The 19,262-nt window shown below is 45.4% G+C and overlaps 1 protein-coding gene across 1 annotated transcript in view; it reads left to right on the top strand.

Moving 5' to 3' along the window:
* Positions 1-19,262, top strand: part of CFAP47 (cilia and flagella associated protein 47) — a 1,765,744-nt gene that overhangs the window by 286,471 nt on the left and 1,460,011 nt on the right. Inside the window, exons 18-19 of the mRNA XM_029603108.1 lie at positions 5,565-5,696; positions 9,803-9,880. Of these exons, the coding sequence (XP_029458968.1) occupies positions 5,565-5,696; positions 9,803-9,880 (210 nt within the window). The remainder of the gene's footprint in view (positions 1-5,564; positions 5,697-9,802; positions 9,881-19,262) is intronic.

Below are 19,262 nucleotides of genomic sequence, written 5' to 3'. Positions count from 1 at the left end.
CAGAAGATCCAGGCTGTACATCATTGGGCCACTCTGGGTAATATTCGAGACATTGGCAGTATAACAGAAATTTGCACAGAATTTGCACGTAAGCTCACTTTGAAAATTGTCTCCGCAAAACTTCCTGCACAAGTTACACCTGCTAATTAGTGTGGGAGATTTGCCGAGAACATTTATGCATGTACTTTTCAAAATCGAAATGTATGTGTGTAAACACTAACCTCACCGAGACTCCAACCCCTCCCCCTCAGAACATCTCTGCTCAGTCCACAAAATAGCATTTCTTGCATACTTTTACTCTCAAAATCCCTGGGCAATTTTGTAACAAGTCATTTTGAGGCATAAATCACTGTTTTACACACAGAAATAGCTTTAAAAATGACTCTTTCAGTGTTTTATTAAAACGTACAGAGAGGTAGCCATCTTACTATGTAGCAGCAAAAACAAGGATGCTGGTGGCCCTTACAGGCTAATGGTTTACTGAGGCATTTGCTTCCGAGGACAAGAGTCTAATTTGTTAGATGTGAACTCTTGTCCTCAAAAACTCATGCCTCAATAAATCAGTTGATCTATAAAGTGCCACCAGCCTCTGTTGTTTTTTCAGTGTTAGATAGGATTTGCAAACGTTTACTGTTGCTTCATCCTCCTGACATCATTGTGTAGAAAACTGAAAAGTTTCAATGGACTCCTGAGGTATTCACCACTGCGGCCTTCCTAGCACACTCAGACCCAATGCTTCTCTTCATAGTGGAAAAAGATGCCTCCAATGTGGCCCTTGGAACAGCAGTATTTTAATAGTAATGACCTCACCAAGTCCTATCTCTCACTTATCTGTCTGGGAAGATCTTGCCTGCTGAACAAAACTATTCCAGCCTGGGTGGAGAACTTCTGGTTATCAAGATGGCTCTTCAGGAGTGGAGAAAATATTTGGAAGAATCTCTATTCCTTGCACAGGTTTTGATGGACTATCACAATCTTGAATGCCTCCGAGCAGGCAAGGCTCTGAACTCCAGGTATATGTGCGGGGCAATAATAATTCATCTTTTTTATGCTGTTGAATCATGGAGGGATGTTGTGATTGGTTGTATAGTTGTTTAAATTAAGCTATCAAGTATGCTGTTGGAAAAGCTTGGCAATTTGTAATTTAGATATTAGACTCTGTTCCAGTCAAACTTTACCACATGGAGATTGCATGTGAGTGATTCCAGCAAAGAGCTTGTTGAAAATTATGGTAATAAGTGCTCAGTTTGGAGTGACGTTCTTGAAGTAAGAGTGCCCCCCCCCCTCCAAAATCAGGCACTTACTGCTGAAAGAAGTGGTCATCATTGTGGTCAGGATTGTGTTCATTGTCTGGGTTGGCGGCGTGGCATTCTCATGTGCTGAATTGAGGGGCCACTGCTTTACAAGAGTGGGGTCAGTGTCTTACACTCAACTCTATTCCACAGTTTAGCAAGGATTTTAAATATTTTTGCCTTGTTTTGAACTTTGCATTAAGAATTTTTTAAAAGAAATATTGGACTTAGCATGGGCTACATGATTGTATGTGGGTCTTTAGTACTGGAAATAATAGTATAAATAAGTATAGATACATGATACCATCATGAATAACAGTCCTTGAAATTTTGTGAAAAGCCTTTTCTTCCCACCTCATTTATTGATTCATTTGAGTATGGGTGAATTGAGCTTTTAGTGTTTTGGTAAAATATTGGGGGGTTGGGGCCCATATTGATGAATCCTTTAAATTACTGTACTAAATGAAAATTTGCAAGAGAAGATTATGCTGCATAATTTGAAAGGTTTGGAGACAAGGGTGATTGGAAAAAATAATACTGGGTCAAGTTATTTCACAGAGGTTATTTAAAAAAAAGCTGAGCCCTTAAGTTAGGCATCTATTTTTAGCTGAATTTAGACTCTTAAGAAATCCATATTGAACTTGCCTGGATATTCTGCAAATCAGGCCCAGAGAAGTGTTCCACTGGTTATACCTGGCTAGCGCTGTCTACGTAGACTTTAGGACAGTGATGGCTCTGAGCAGACTTTGCTGGCTAGCTTTAACCGGGTAGTATTGAATATCAGTGCTAGCCATGCTCCAGGAATGCCCTGCACCACCTCTTTTTTTTTTTTTTTTTACCCAGCAATGACTTACTTGCTCAAAATTTAACTTCTCAGTGGGGTGAAATTTCAAATGTCTGGGTTATCTGGCAAACCCTTTTAAATATAGACCTTTACATTTTCAAAACTTAGGGATCTAAGTTCTCCTGAGGAAACTAAATTTAGACCTGGTATTCACTCATCTAACTTCGTCCCTTAGGCCTAGATCCATTACGCTTCAGGTCCTGGGGTCCATGGCTTCCACTATCGATCTGGATCCTTGGGCTTTTGCGTATATGTATTCATTACAGAAAGCTTTGCTGTCCCGCTGGAAGCCGGTGTCGGAACAGTTTCGGACGCTCCTCCCGATCTCCGACTCCACCATTGCTGATATGCAATGGTGGCTCTCACTTGCTCACCTACTGAAGGGGATGCCTCTACAGACACCTCAGTGGATCACTGTTACAACGGACGCCAGCCTCTCAGGCTGGGGAGCAGTATGTCAAACTCAATCTACACAGGGATACTGGTCCCCAGTTCAATCCCGCTGGCACATCAATCACCTGGAGGCCCGAGTGGTCTGTCTGGCACTCAAGGTCTTTCTTCCTCTGATCCGTTGCAAGGTGGTGTGGGTACTCTCGGACAGTGCCACCATGGTAGCCTATATCAACCGACAAGGGGGCACCAGGAGTCGCCTGGTGGCTCTGGAGGCCAGCAAGATGTTTTCCTGGGCAGAGCGTCACCTAGATCGCTTGGCAGCTTCCCACATTGCGGGAAAGGAGAATGTTGAAGCCGATTTCCTCAGTCGTCAGCGCCTAGACCCTGGAGAGTGGGAGTTGTCTGACGGACCGATGGATCTGATCATCCGCAGGTGGGGTCCCCCCCACTTAGACTTGATGGCCACTGAACAATGCAAAAGCTCCCAGATTCTTCAGCCGCAGAAGGGAGCACTGCTCGGAAGGAGTGGATGCCCTGGTTCTTCCTTGGCCTCACAACGTTCTCCTGTACGTGTTTCCCCCTTGGCCCCTGGTGGGAAAAGTACTCAGAAGAATAGAACTTCATCGGGGACCCGTCATTCTCGTGGCACCCGAGTGGCCCTGCAGACCGTGGTACGTGGATCTAGTGAACCTCACGACAGACGGTCCTCTTTGCCTTGGCCATCTTCCACACCTACTCCGACAGGGTCCAGTATTTTTCGATTGGGTGGATTGCTTTTGTCTAGCGGCCTGGCTTTTGAACGGCAGCGACTAAGAAAGAAGGGATATAAAGAAGAAGTTATATCCACCCTGTTGCGGGCTCGTAAGCCTTCTACCTCTCTCGCTTACGTCCGGGTTTGGAGAGTTTTTGAGAATGTCTGTGCTGAGTCCAGAGTGCCGGCACGCAAGGCTCCGGTATCCCAGGTCCTCTCATTTCTCCAGAATGGCCTTTCTAAGGGTTTATCTTTCAACTCCTTACGGGTACAGGCTTCCACCCTCAGGTCCTTCTTAGGCAGTATCGATGGTTACGCGGTGGCGGCTCATCCGGATGTTGTTCGATTCCTCAAGGGGGCCAAGCATTTGAATCCGCCTGTCCGGGCTACTTGTCCCTCGTGGAGCCTTAACTTGGTGCTTCGGGTTCTCTGCGAGGCGCCCTTTGAACCCCTCTGGCGGGCTATGCTCAAGGATCTGACTCTTAAGACTGTTTTCCTCTTCTCTATTTGTTCCGCCAAGAGGGTGTCAGAGCTCCAAGCATTGTCTTATAGGGAGCCCTTTCTTCGATTTTCTGATTCCGGGGTCTCCCTTAAGACGGTACCGTCATTCTTGCTGAAGGTTGTGTCTTCCTTTCATGTCAGTCAGTCGGTGGAGCTCCCTGCTTTTTCTCCTGAGGACATTGCGAACACACCTGGTGGTGACCTGCCACGCCTTGATGTGAAAAGAGTACTACTACGATATTTACAGGTTACAAACGAGTTTCGAGTCTCTGATCATCTCTGTCTTATGGAGTGGTCCAAAGAGAGGAAACATGGCATCTAAGGCTATGATTGCTCGCTGGCTAAAGGAGGTGATTGCGTCAGCGTATATCTGTCGGAGCCGGACGGTTCCGGAGGGCTTAAATGCCCACTCTTTGCGTTCACAAGCTACTTCTTGGGCAGAGAGTCAGTCGGCCTCTCCGCAGGAAATTTGCAGAGTGGCTACTTGGAAGTCTCTGCACACTTTTGCTCATCATTATCGCCTTGATGTGCAGGCGCCAGTTTTTGGCTCCTTTGGAAGGCAGGTGCTTCGAGCGGGACTGTCTCGGTCCCACCCTGTTTAGGAAAGCTTTAGTACATCCCATTGTCTGGACTGATCCGGGTACGTACAGGGAAAGGAAAATTTCCTGTAGTACCACGGATCAGTCCAGAATCCCTCCCATGCATTGGCTGCTGCGTCCGCTCAAAGCTCTTTTCTTTTGTTTCTTTACAGTTTCATGGATCTCTCTGCTTCCTTTCAGAACTATAAGGCTCCGGAAGCATCTACTAGATGGATATGAATATATATGTAAGAGCGGTTGTTTACAGAGTTTTGAATTGTTTAATTTACCAGTTACTTGTTGCTTGCTTGATCTTATGCTGGTTATCTTTCTGTTTATCTGCTTTGATAACGTTTATACTGAAGGGGTGCATGGTAGGCTCTGTCTTGATATAGGATACCCTTTCAGTTTTTCTCTGTCTCCATCTGCTGAACAGGAGGCTCAACCCACTGTCTGAACTGATCCGTAGTACTACAGGAACGAAAATTAGCAGGTAAGAACCAATTTCCATCTATTACTAGCATCAGTAGCATGGGATAGACTTAGAATTTGGGTAATTGCCAGGTTCTTATGGCCTGGATTGGCCACTGTTGGAAACAGGATGCTGGGCTTGATGGACCCTTGGTCTGACCCAGTATGGCATGTTCTTATGTTCTTAGGTGCCTAATGCTGGAAATCAGCACTGGGCTCCTAACTTCATAACTCTGCTCTAACTTCTCCCCTAGCCCTGTCCACCTTTTAGGCACCAGTTAAAAATAGGCTCCTAAATTTAGGTGCTCAGATAAGGTAAAAGATGGCAGAAAAAGGATATCTAGCCTATCTAGTCTGCTCATCCACACCAACTGCTTAGCTCTATAATTCCTACCACTCCCTCAGAGATCCCCTGTGCTTGCCTCATGCGTTCCTGAATTCTGATATTGTCCTTGTCTCTGTTCCATTAATGTTCCTCTCTGTAAAGAAATATTTTCTGAGATTACTCCTGAGTCTTCCCCTTTTCACCCTCATCCCATGACCCCGTGTTCCAGATCCTCTTTTCCACTGAAAGAGTCCTGCCGCCAGTGCATTGATACCTTGGAGATTTTTAAATCATCAGTTTGCCAGATACAGACACCTAAGTCCTTAAGTTAGGAACCTAGATCTTTTAAATATCATCCTCACAATGACTTGATATGGTTAACAGAACATGCTTTTTTTTGTATTTGAAGATTCTTGATTTGAGTCCAGTACCTGGAATGACTCTCATGCCCTCTCAGGGAGTGGTACCGGTTGGTGGCCTTACCAAGATTGAGATTTTCTTCACACCCATTCAGATATTTAAATTTGATACCAAAGTGGAGGTGAGCATGAATGTGAAAAAGAAAATATGAATTTTTATTTACTTAAGGACTGTGAGAAAATGCATGGGATATTAACTGTTTTCAAAGGGGTATCCCTGTTAGTCTGAATAGCAAAAACAATACAGAGACTTGTAGCACTTTATAGACTAATATATTTACTGAGACATAAGCTTATAGGAAATAGAGCACCCTTGAGTCCTTGAAAGCTCATACCAAGCCTAGAGAACCTCTGGTTCACAGCATAGACTCATTCAGCTCATAGCCTCCAAGTACAGCTGATCATGTCAGGAGCTTTCACCCTTCTTCCACTGCTGCTATCACTCACTTCCACCCAATCGTGGAAGAGCTTCTGTCCTCCTCCCACTCATTACTGCTGTCACTGCTTCCGGGTTCAACACCCAGCTGTGGCATCAGAGGCTGTGACATTGTAGGGGGCTGTAATGCCTGAAGGGAATTCCCCTCTACTGGGCAGGCTGCGACTTTGGAGGGGTTCCTCCATCCTCTGAAAGGCTGCATTGATGAAGGGTACTCCTGCTTTCCGGGCACCATTTAGGCCCTGAGACCGGTTGGTCCTGCCGAATGTGGGGCAATAAAAAATGTTCCTTATCCCTGGCTTATGCCTCAACAAGGGGCTATTTAATAAAGAGCTGTATTTATCTGAAGGGAAAACTAATGCTGGTTCTACTAAATTGTGGTACCAAGTACTGCAGTTCCGTGAATCCTGTGGTAGTTCTCTGTGCATTCCCAGCCATGGCAGTGTGTTATGGCGGCCCCCCATACTAGGGCTGCGATGATTTAAAGGAGCATCATGAGGCCAGAAAAGCCACCTTCCTCCTCCAGTGAAGTGTTCAGAAATTCCCTTGGCATCTAGTGGTACCCACTCTACCAACCCACTCCTGCACCTTGATCCACACGGGAGAGGGGCAAAGGGGTCACCCAGTGCCATTTTGAAAAATAGTGCCAGTAGAACAGGAGTGCGTGGGGGTTGCTTTGGTCTTCACTACCACCAGGATTTCAAATAAGCTTTGGGGGAATCTGGGGTGGAGTGGGGTGGGGTATCTTTTTGTCAAGGCGGGGCCTAAGAGGACTGACAACATTTTATTTTTTCAATGGGTTGAGGTGTGGTAGATGTGTTGGGAGAGGGTCCCATTAGACTCCCAGAATTTCTTTGAAGAGTGGGGGTGCTTTTTGAAGCTGTGTGGTCCCTTTAAATTTCAGACGTGGGAGCATTGGCATGTGCATTAACATCCCGATGCTCCCAAGGGGAAAGTTAGCTTCACCTCTTACAGTTCAGCTAACTTTCCAGGGATAGCACTGCATGCAAAGATGTTTTCGGCGTTGTTCTACTCATTTGCCTGTCAATAAAGCTGCGTTGCATGCATTTGCTTGCAAAGCAGTTCATGTGCATACCCACATTATGTTGGTTTTGAGGGCCAGAAAAACAATGCGCGGGACTTGCAAGTTCTGCCCGTAGTTTTCATTTTTGCTTTACTGATTTTTTTTAAACACATTGTGAATGCTGTTTACCATGCATTAACTAGTTCTGGGGAATTCTGCGATACTATGGAGCGCAGAATTTTTGCAGATTTCCCCTCCTGAGTAGAATTGCCAAATTCTGCGCAAAAAATGACAGAGGAGACCCCGGCATGCCACGAACAGAGCACGGACCATATGCTACGAAGAGGAAGGTCCCGGCGCGCCATTCTCGGCGAAGAGGAAGGCCCTGAACCACCGTGAACAGAGCACTCATTGTTCGCAATGAAGAGGAAGGCCACCATGGGATGTGCTCTGCTCGCAGTGAAGAGAAAGGCCCTGGCGTGCTGCGCTCCGCTCGCAGCAAAAAGGAAGGCCTTGGTGAGAGTGAATGTGAGTAGAGAGTTGTGTGTGAGGGGAGGGGGTGAGAGAGAGAGAGAGCAGAGGGATGAGCAGGAGGGTGTGAGAAAGGGGAGGGGTGGAGGGTGAGAAAGAGGGGGGAGGGGTGAGAGAGACCAGGGAGGGTAAGCAGAGGGGTGTGAGAGAGAAAAGGAGGGGTACTTGAGTGTGGGTACCAGTGAGAGGGATCCTATATGAGGAGATTGTGAAGGAGTGTGTATGTGTGTGAGAGATTGGAAGCTGGTGTGTATGAAGAAGGGATTGTGTGTATGCGAGGGTGCTAACCTGTGTGAATGGATTGTGTACGTGTGAGAGAGAGAGCCTATGTGAAGGGGTGCATGAGAGAGAGACATAGGTACCCTGTGTGAGGGTATATGCATGAGAGAGAAAGGGAGCTTGTGTGGGTGTGTGTGCAAGAGAGAAGGCCCTGTATGAGGGGATGTGTGTATGTGCGAGAGAGTGAGGGAACCTGTATGAGGCTGTGTGTATGTGCACTAGAGAGAGGGAGTATGTGATTGAGAGAGGGAGGGACAGAGGGAGCCTGTGTGAGGGGCAGTACTGAGAACGGGGTCAAACTCTGTGAGTGGCGATAGAGTGGAAGGGGTTGAGCCTAGAGGTTGAGAGGAGAGATACAGGCAAGTGGAGGAGTTGGGGCCTGAGAGGGCAAAGTGGTCAGGGGATTAGGGAGAGTGAGTGAAAGGGACATACTTACAGTGAATTTCTAGGGAAATTTTGCTCAAAATGTTTAAAGTTCTGCACCTTTAAATAATAATTTTTTCTGTATTAATTTAAAATGTAATTACTTAAAAACTGTCATGTAAATTGTGTTATTTTGACCAATATAAAGTTTGCAGAATTTTGCAGAATTTTAAGTTTTTGTGCATAGAATTTTAAATTGTTTTAACAGAATTCTATGTTAGCATACCAAAAATGGAAATAATGCATGGATGTTGTTAATTTCTGGCCCTCAAACCTGGTCCTATATTAAATAAATAGATCCTTATATCGTTAGTCTCTGTATTACCTGGTGTCAAACATTTTGCAGGAATAAAAATTGTTCATTTATTTGCCTCTGAAGAAGGAGAATAGACAGTTTTTTTTATCTTGTAATAATTCTTTGTTATATTTTGGATTGTGAAGCAGATCACTAAGCCCTACAATTCAAATGTTATGCTTGAGTAACTAATATATTTTTCCGTTAACAGGACAACAGTAGGGTATTGAATTTTGTATTCTCTGAGGGTTTAATAGTAAATAAAAGCTAGCTTGAGCCTTTTAAGTTAATAAACACCTCTAGCAAAGCTTAAGAGAACAGAAAATGAAGTATAGAACAGAGTTAAGAAATAGCCTGAAATATTAATTCTAGGTAACAGTGAGGATCTTGGTTTATGCTATTTTACAGGAAATAAGTCTAAAGATTCAGGACCATGCAACACTGAAAAGTTGACATTTGATAGTAGTGCAAATTATTGAGAGCTTTGCTTCTCGGTTAAGGTAGTGTACAAATGTCATTGACCAAAATATTTTCAGTGCTGAAATGTTCCTCGTCGGGTGTCTAATACTGTATATTCTTCAGAGGAAATATATCTTTTTAAACTAATCTTTAGGCCTTAATGTTTGAGCTGTTTTCGGAAGTGTCTCCTCTGAGGTGGGCAGTAACAGCGCTATAAAACCACAGTAGAACTATAGAACAGAACCAGCTTGTCAGCTGACAATTCTTAACTGCATCACACATAAGATCTCAGAATCTTTGGGTTTTTTTTTGGCATGGTACAGAGTACATTCTGCTATTTGGTTAATGTATTTTCTGTTACATGGGACAGAGAGGTTCAGATGACATTCATAATAATAAAACTTTAAATGACCAAAAAAAAAAAAGTCACTGAGTTTTCCAGATAACTTTATCTGCCTATTCAGTGGAACTTATCTGGATAACTTTAGGCCTGATATTTATGTGGATCAAATATACTATAGCTGGATAATGTATGCTATTCCGTTCTTGCCATGCCTTCATCCCCATCTCCTTTTTGTCCATATAATGTCTGCATGAAAATTTTGTGTGGACAGAGTTATATGGATAATTAAAGGAGGGTTATATTTAATGGGCTAGATTTATGCAATTAAAAGCTCATCTGACCCCATAAATCTTTTAAATATGAACTTTATAATGTATACTACTAGTAAATGTATTCTCCTCTTCAAAATCCAGGACATTTGTTTCTGTTCCAATTTAGGTAAATGCACGCAATTCCAAACCAATAGACCTTAAAGTTAGCGGATTTGTGGTTCCACCTGATGTAGATATTTCTATGGTGAGTATGAGATTTCAGCTTTTGCTAATGGGTGTAGTAAGACTTATAGATTTCAGTTTTAATTGACTTGTTCCTTCTGAAATGTTGCTGGTAGTGTTTATAGAACGTTTCTGCAATAAAAAATAGCATGGAGATACTGCCACGATATTTTCCTGTTGAGGGGCAAATATCCCTCCCCCACCCCCACAATATTTTACCTTTCCCACAGTAAAATATCATTCAATAGTAAATGACCCCATAATTAGTAACATAGTAAATGACAGCTAATAAAGACCAAAAAGGTCCAGCCAGTCTGCCCAGCAAGTTGCTTGGGTGGAAACTGCTGCTCTGTGTAGGTTACTTCCTGTGCCTTCTATTAAGGGGTAGTGACTGCCTCTCTGTGGAAGATATCTCCCCATTCCTTCTGTTAAGGGTAGCAATGGCTGCTCCTTGCAGGTTACCCCCCGTGCCTTCTGTTGATAGCAACTGCTGCTCCATGAAGGTTAGTCTACTGCCCTGTGCCTTCTGTTAAGGGTAGTAACTGCCACTCTATACAGGTTACCTTAATTTAGAAATGTTACATTTAAAATATATCAATAGGTTCCCCTTCTTTTCATTTTCCTCCTCTAATAATTAGGGTAGGGATTCACTGTGTTTATCCCATGCTCTTTTTCTTATTCTTGTCTTTAATGCCTCTTCCAGGAAGGTAGATTGATAAGAAGGCAAAGACAGAATTTGAAAACAAGCTTGCCATGGAAGCAAGCAAAATTTCATAATAAAATCCTTTTCAGGTACATTTGAAGTAAAAAGCCAGTGAAGGAGTCAGTTGGACCTTTAGATGATCAAGGGGAAAAAGAGGCATTTAGGGATGACAAGGCCATAGGAGAGAGACTAAATTAATATCTGAAAGATATTCGATGGGGGGAGAAGGGCTGATATGTACGGAGCAGGAGAGAGACCTTGGGGTGATAGTCTCTAATGATCTGAAGTCGGCGAAACAATGTGACAAGGCGATAGCTAAAGCCAGAAGAATGCTGGGCTGCATAGAGAGAGGAATATCGAGTAAGAAAAGGGAAGTGATAATCCCCTTATACAGGTCCTTGGTGAGGCCTCACCTGGAGTACTGTGTTCAGTTCTGGAGACCGTATCTCCAAAGAGACAGAGACAGGATGGAGGCGGTCCAGAAAAGGGCGACCAAAAAGGTGGAGGGTCTTCATCGAATGACTTATGAGGAGAGATTGAAGAATCTAAATATGTACACACTGGAGGAAAGGAGGAGCAGAAGTGATATGATACAGACTTTCAGATACTTGAACGGTTTTAATGATCCAAAGACAACGACAAACCTTTTCCGTCAGAAAAAAATCAGCAGAGCCAGGGGTCACGATTTGAAGCTCCAGGGAGGAAGACTCAGAACCAATGTCAGGAAGTATTTCTTCACGGAGAGGGTGGTGGATGCCCGGAACGCCCTTCCGGAGGAAGTGGTGAAGACCAAAACTGTGAAGGACTTCAAAGGGGTGTGGGATAAACACTGTGGATCCATAAAGTCTAGAGGGTGTGTTTGAAGAGAAGAGGCAGTGGCTGGCTTGCTTGTGGGAATGACGGCTACTACCTGGAGATTAATATCCTTATTCAATAAACATACACAGTTAATGTGACTCCAACATTGCTCTATGCTTCAACGGCAAGAGGAAATGTGGAAAAAAGGATTTGCATCCACAAAAAAGCAGGGGAGTAGCTTGCTTGTTACAGCAGTTACTACCCCAAACCAAATAAGCCTGATACTTCACTTGGAATACATATCCAGCATAGCTCTCTGCTTCAACGGCGGGGAGAATGAAGAAAAGATGATTTATATTCAGACAGCAACCAACAAGGAATGAATTACATAGTCTGGGTAAACAAATAAGCATGGGTGTAGCTTGCTTGTTACGGCGGTTACTACCCCGAATCAATTAAGCCTGATACTTGAAACATAGAAATGAAACATAGAAATGACGGCAGAAGAAGACCAAACAGCCCATCCAGTCTGCCCAGCAAGCTTCGCACTTTTTTTTTCTTATACTTATCTGTTACTCTTGGCTCTTAGTAACCTTTTGGTTCTATTTCCCTTCCACCCCCACTATTAATGCAGAGAGCAATGTTGGAGCTGCATCTAAGTGAAACATCTAGCTTAATTAGTTAGGGGTAGTAACTGCCGCAATAAACAAGCTACACCCATACTTATTTGTTTACCCAGACTATGTAATTCAGTCCTTGTTGGTTGTTGTCTGTATATAGATCCACTTTTCTTCATTCTCCCTGCTGTTGAAGCAGACAGCTATGCTGGATATGCATTGAAAGTAAAGTATCAGACTTTCCCCCCTGCCGTTGAAGCAGAGAGCTATGCTGGATATGCATTGAAAGTAAAATATCAGACTTTCTCCCCTGCCGTTGAAGCAGAGAGCTATGCTGGATATGCGTGAAGTATCAGACTTTCTCCCCTGCCGTTGAAGCAGAGCGCTATGCTGGATATGCGTGAAGTATCAGACTTTCTCCCCTGCCGTTGAAGCAGAGCGCTATGCTGGATATGCGTGAAGTATCAGACTTTCTCCCCTGCCGTTGAAGCAGCTCACTGCTTCAACAGCAGGGGGGAATGAAGTAAATAGGATTTATATTCAGACAACCAACAAGGACTGAATTGCACAGGCAGGGTAAACAAGTGTGGGAGTAGCTTGCTTATTACAGCGGTTACTACCCCAAACCAATTAGCTAGATACTTCACTTAGATACAGCTCCAGCACTACTGTCTGCATCGTTGGTGGGGGTGGAAGGGAATTGGAACCAATACGTTACAAATAAGGGCCCTGACCTCAGCGGTCAGAGTAACAGATAAGTATGAAAAAGTGGGTGTGAAAGCTTGCTGGGCAGACTGGATGGGCCATTTGGTTTTCTTCTGCAGTCACTTCTATGTTTCTATGTTTCTATATAATTCTTTGCTTTGTCTTCACTGAGGAAGATGTAAACGAGATACCCATGACAGAAATGATATTCAAAGGTGACAAATCAGAGGAACTGAAACAAATCTCATTGTACCTGGAAGATGTGTTAGAGTAAAATGACTAACCAAAGAGGAGCAAATCACCTGGACCAGCTGGTATACATCCCAGAGTGCAGAAAGAACTGAAAAATGAAATTGCAGATCTGCTATTATTAATTTGTAAACTATCATTAAAATCGTCTATGGTACCTGAAGACTGGAGGTTTGTCAATATAATGCCAATTTTTAAAAAGGTACCTGGGGTGATCCAGGAATCTACTGACCAGTGAGTCTGACATTTGTGCCAGGCAAAATGGTAGAAACTATCATAAAGAACAAAATTGCTGAACATATAGATAGGCACAGTTTAATGGGACAAAGCCAATATGTATTTCCATTATGTACCCAGATCAGTCTAGACTCTAGGTTTTGTACCCTGCTAGCAGATAGAGACAGAAAAAGTTTTACTGACACTGCTATATAACCAAGTGTGCCATCCGCAGTCCCTCAGCATTTTTATGTCTCCAGCAGATGGCAGATGGAGCAAAACCTGCAATTTGGGAAAAAAAACAGAGAAAGCAGAAGAAGGATTTCCTCCCAGGGAGTTGTGAGGTCCTGTTGGGCTATCCTCCCTGGTTGAGGCAGGCAAGCAGGGAGTTGGTGACCCTTCTTAGCTCTGTCCAGCATTCCGTGGGGTAGACATCTGGTGGTACAAATCTTTCAGCCCGCACGAGGCAGCCTGATGACCTGCTGGCAGTTCTGTGAGAGCCTGGAAGAGCAGGGAAATATATTGGAATTTATTTTCTTCCTTGGCTTTGTTATTTTGTGTGGTAAAGTTATTTAAAAAAAAATAAAAAGAGGCTCTTTATTTGTTTTTAGCTGGGTTGCACCTGTGAGTACTCTGGGTGCCTGGGTTGTTTGCTGGGTGTTCGGGTCTGAGTCAGGGCAGCAAGCTGAACTTTTGAGGTGCACAGCTCTACACGGTGAGCCCTGCAGTGTCAGTCACGTGGTCGGAGCCATATCATAGAGCACGGTTTGCAGGGCCTGCCGGGGGTTGCATTCATGCCTATATCTCCAGAATTTATGCTCTGTCTGTGCTTCTGATGGGGAGGGTGCATCGGTAGGGATGGCATCTGCGTGCCAGGCCAGGATCTCTCTTGTGGCTCTTCTTTGCACAATGGCAGTGGCAGCCATGTTGGATTCAGCCACGTGGTCTTCAGTGGCCTTGGGAGAGCCTGATATTTCCCACCACAGCTATCCCCAGCTGGGGCAGGCACCGGGATGGCGCAAGGGGAATTTGAAGAGGAAAAATCAGAAGCGGATTGTGATACATTACAGGAGGACCTTGCGAGACTGGAAGATTGGGCATCCAAATGGCAGAAGAAATTTAATGTGGACAAGTGCAAGGTGTTGCATATAGGGAAAAATAACCCTTGCTGTAGTTACACGATGTTAAGTTCCATATTAGGAGCTACCACCCAGGAAAAAGATCTAGGCATCATAGTGGATAATACTTTAAAATCGTCGGCTCAGTGTACTGCAGCAGTCAAAAAAGCAAACAGAATGTTAGGAATTATTAGGAAGGGAATGGGTAATAAAACGGAAAATGTCATAATGCCTCTGTATCGCTCCATGGTGAGACCGCACTTTGAATACTGTGTACAATTCTGGTCGCCGCATCTCAAAAAAGATATAGTTGCAATGGAGAAGGTACAGAGAAGGGGAACCAAAATGATAAAGGGGATGGAACAGCTCCCCTATGAGGAAAGGCTGAAGAGGTTATGGCTGTTCAGCTTGGAGAAGAGACGGCTGAGGGGGGGATATGATAGAGGTCTTTAAGATCATGAGAGGTCTTGAATGAGTAGATGTGAATCGCTTATGTACACTTTCGAATAATAGGACTAGGGGGCATTCCATGAAGTAATCAAGTAGTACATTTAAGACTAATTGGAGAAAATTATTTTTCACTCAACGTACAATAAAGCTCTGGAATTTGTTGCCAGAGGATGTGGTTAGTGCAGTTAGTGTAGCTGGGTTCAAAAAAGGTTTGGATAAGTTTTTGGAGGAGAAGTCCATTAACTTCTATTAATCAAGTTTACTTAGGGAATAGCCACTGCTATTAATTGCATCAGTAGCATGGGATCTTCTTAGTGGGTAATTGCCAGGTTGTTGTGGCCTGGTTTGGCCTCTGTTGGAAACAGGATGCTGGGCTTGATGGACCCTTGGTCTGACCCAGCATGGCAATTTCTTATGTTCTTATGTTCTTATGGAAGATTTCGCTCTTGATGTTGGTCTGCGGATGTGGATTCTCCACAGGACTGGCACTCAGAGGATTCCCAGGTTTTTTCATCGGAGTTTGTTTTGTTGATGCACCAGGCCTTCTTGGATAAGAAGGCATCAGGGAGAAATTGCAAGTCATGGCCTCAATTCACAGGGGGTCCCTCTCCGAGTGCCAAGTTTGGCTCCGTTAAATGTAAGCGGTCCGACGGGGTTCAGTGGGTATTGGCCTATCCTCACCGGTGACTTTCAGGGGGATATAGACTATGCCAAGGATTTGCAGGAATCCCCAGGGGAGGCCCCGGGGGTGATCCTCTGCAGGAGGAGGCCCCAGACCTGACTGGATCCTGGAGGAGGTTCCCTTGGATGAAGGGGATGACCCCAAAGTAGTCTGTCTCTTTCACAGAGAGCAGCTCTGGCCCTTGATTCCACAAGTTGTTCAGGAACTGGGAATCAAAGTAATGCAGGAGGAGTTTTACTTGGAGGGCACTGATCCTGTGCTGGATGGCCTGCAGGGTCCGGCAAAGGTGTTTCCTTTTCACAAGTCAGTGAAGAAGCTGGTTGTGTGGGAGTGGGATACTCCGGAAGCCAGGCTGAGAGTAGGCAGAGATATGGCTAAGCTCTACCCTTTGCCAGAGGAGACTTGGATTTGAAAGCTCTTCATAAGGTAGATGCTTCAGTTTCGGCGGTCACGAAGACTTGTTGGACTTGGCTACATTAAGGGATGTGCAGGATCAGAAGTTAGAGCTTCATCTCAAGAGTCAACTCACATCATCAACCCAACCTGTATTTCCTTGTCCGCTACCCATCCAGTTCCTACCGGGAAAACCGTGGTGCCCCAACGAGTCCGGGAAAGAATCCTTCCCTGGGCACATGACTCAAATTTGCCGGCCACCCAGGGCGTGCGCGAACTGTGGCACTACTCCAGATGTTTTTCTGGTGGCCTACTTTGGTCTGCGACGCTAAGGCATACGTCGAATCCTGTAATGTGTGCGCACAACAGAAACCCTCGATCGGGCGACCTTGGGGATTTTTACAACCACTTCCAGCACCCGAGGAACCATGGACTCACTTATCCACGGACTTCATTGTGGAACTGCCCCCGTCTAAGGGTAATACCGTGATATGGGTCACCATAGAATGTTTCTCAAAAATGGCCCATTTTGTACCTCTGCCAGGTCTACCATCTGCAACAGAGCTTACACGTCTCTTTTTTCATCACATTTTCAGACTGCATGGCCTCCCAGTGGATATTGTTTCTGATCGAGTCCCTCAATTCGTCGCCAGATATTGGTGCTCCCTTGCCGAAAATTCGGTATTAACATCAGCCTCACAACTGCCTATCACCCCTAAGTCAATGGGCAGGCTGAACGAATGAACCGCTCCCTGAAGGCGTTCTTGCGGGCCTATATCAATGACAAACAAGACAACTGGTCAGACCTCTTATCCTGGGCAGAGTTTTCCCACAACTCTCACATCGCCACAGCTACTGGAACTTCACCATTCTCCATAGTCTATGGGAAACAACCTTGACCACCATTACCCATACCTCTCTCCATGCCATCTCCTGTGGCACAGGCTACTGCGGATACCCTGAAGACATTGTGGGAACAGACGAATCTTCGCCTGCTCCAGACCACTTCCCGGGCCAAGAAGACTGCTGACAGTCATCACCTTGCAGTGCCTGAATTCCTTCCTGGCCAGAAAGTCTGGTTGAGTACCAAGTATATTAGACTCCGAATTCCTTCGCAGAGATTTGCTTCAAGATTCATTGGACCGTTCCTGATTACCCATCGCATTGGACTGTGACATACCAGCTCCAGTTGCCTCCTTCCTTAGGTAAACATAATACCTTTCACGTCTCTTTGCTTAAGCCGGTAGTGTTGTCCTGACCTACCCGGAAGGCCCCTGAGCCACCTGCATTAGTGGCAGAGACCGATATGACGTATAAAGTCCTAGATGTCCGCCGTAGAAGCTGCTGATGGGAGTACCTCCTTTCTTGGGAGGGTTATGGACCCGAGGAAAATTCATGGGAGCCTGCTTGTAACATCTTGGACAAAACCCTTCTCTCCAGTTTCCATCGTGCCCATCCGGGCAAACCCCGACCTCCAGGAGGGAGAGTAAAGGGGGGTACTGTTAAGCTCGCCACCCATGGCGGCCCTGCGGGGCGGCCCTCTCACCTTTCTGCACAGGCTTCAGACTCCAGCTCCTCGTCGCTGGCGGCGGTGGGCCGCCGGTCCTGACCTCGGACTCCCGCCAGCACCTCTGGCCCTGCTCCGCTTCTCGGGACCTCCAGCCAGGATGCCTCCATCTGCCAGGTCTCTCTGCGGGGTTTGCGGAGAGACGCCGCCAGCAGCGCCGTGCCCCTCCCTAGCGCGTGCATCAGTGAAACCTTTAAAAGGCCCGCGGTGGGAACCTGACCACGGATCCGGATGCTGACATCAGATCCTTCAGCGTATAAATGCTCAGGCCTCGCACTGAAGCATTGCCTTTGCACCAGGTCTCCTTGGCCTCCTGTTCCAGGTTTCCTCGTACTCATTGCTTCTCCGTGAGCCTTGCCTTGACTTCCTGTGTCTCCAAGTTCCTGGTTCCTGTTCCGTGTTCATCTCGTCTTCGTTCTGATTGACTTCCTGGCTCTGACCACAGCTACGCCTGACCTCGCCTGCCTTCTCCAAGCCTTGACCATTGCTACATCTGACCACACCTGCCTTCTCCGAGCTTTGACCATTGCTACGTCTGACCACGCCTGCCTTCTCCATGCCTTGTCCATTGCTGTGTCTGACCATGCCTGCCTTCTCCATGCCTTGACCATTGCTACAAACGACCTCGCCTCAGACTTTCTTGAGTCCAGAGTTCCAGGTTGCTTGCTACACCTTCCAAGTGCCACCAGCTTCCATTCAAGTTTGACAATGACACCTCTGTCCCTATCCTCTGGACACGAACTATTAAGGCTTCGGCCTCCCTTTGCTCAAGCACCTTCAGTTCCCACTTGTTCCTTGGTGCTTGGGTTTCCGATCCGCATCCTGTCCGGGATAGGACTATGCCACCTGCTGACTGCTTTCTCTGGGCTGAACCAGCTACCACCAGTACTTAACCTTGAGGCCCGCCTAAGTCCTGCCGGTCCTGGCACCCAAAGGCTCAACCTAAGGTGAACGTGGGCTGGTATAGGTGAAGCTCCAGTGGCCTCCAGCTTCAGCCCACTCCACCTGCTGACGGTCGGGACCCGAAGGCCCTCTCCTACGTATTGCGTCAACCCCACCTCAGCCCAAGGATCCACCTCCTACGCAACAGCACATTTGGTTATATAACAGTTAGTAAAACTTTATCTGTCTCCATCTGCTGGCAGGGGTACAAATTCCCAGGGGTCTAGACTGATCTGTGGTACTACAGAAATAAAAATTAGCAGGTAAGAACCAATCTTCCTTTAACCAAGGGGAGTCTTGCCTCCCAAATCTGCTGCATTTTTGTGAGGGCGTGAATAAATATGTGAACAAAGGTGAGCTAGTTGATATAGTGTATCTGGATTTCCAGAAAGCATTTGACAAAGTCCTTCATGAGAAACGTCTTAGGAAATTAAAAAGTCATGAGATAAAGGGCAGTGTCCTATTGTAAATTAGGAACTCGTTAAAAGATAGAAAACAGAGAATAAGGCTAAAGGCTAAATATTCTCAATGGAGAAAGGTGAATAGTGGTGTGCCCCAGGGATCTGTCTGGGACCACTGCTTTTTAACATATAAATGACCTGGAAATGGGAACAACAAGGAAGAGATCAAATTTGCCAATGACACAAAGTTTTTCAAAGTTGTTATATCACAAGAGGATTGTGAGAAATTGCAAGAGAAACTTGCAAAACTGGGAGATTGGGCATACAAATGGAAAATTAAATTTAATGTGGACAATTGCAAAGTGATACACTTAGGGAAGCATAACTCAAATTCTAGCTACACAGTGCAAGGTTCCACATTGGGAGTCACCATTCAGGAAAAGGATCTAGGTGTCATTGTTGATTATACATTGAAATATTCTGCTCAGTGTGCAGTAGCAGTCAAGAAAGCAAATAGAATGCTAGGAATCATTAGGAAAGGAATGAGAATAAAACAGATCATC

The sequence above is a fragment of the Rhinatrema bivittatum genome, chromosome 5, assembly GCF_901001135.1.
Source record: "Rhinatrema bivittatum chromosome 5, aRhiBiv1.1, whole genome shotgun sequence".
Taxonomy (NCBI): domain Eukaryota; kingdom Metazoa; phylum Chordata; class Amphibia; order Gymnophiona; family Rhinatrematidae; genus Rhinatrema; species Rhinatrema bivittatum.
Note: the sequence above shows the minus strand (reverse complement) of the source record. Positions and strands in the feature narration are given on the sequence as shown.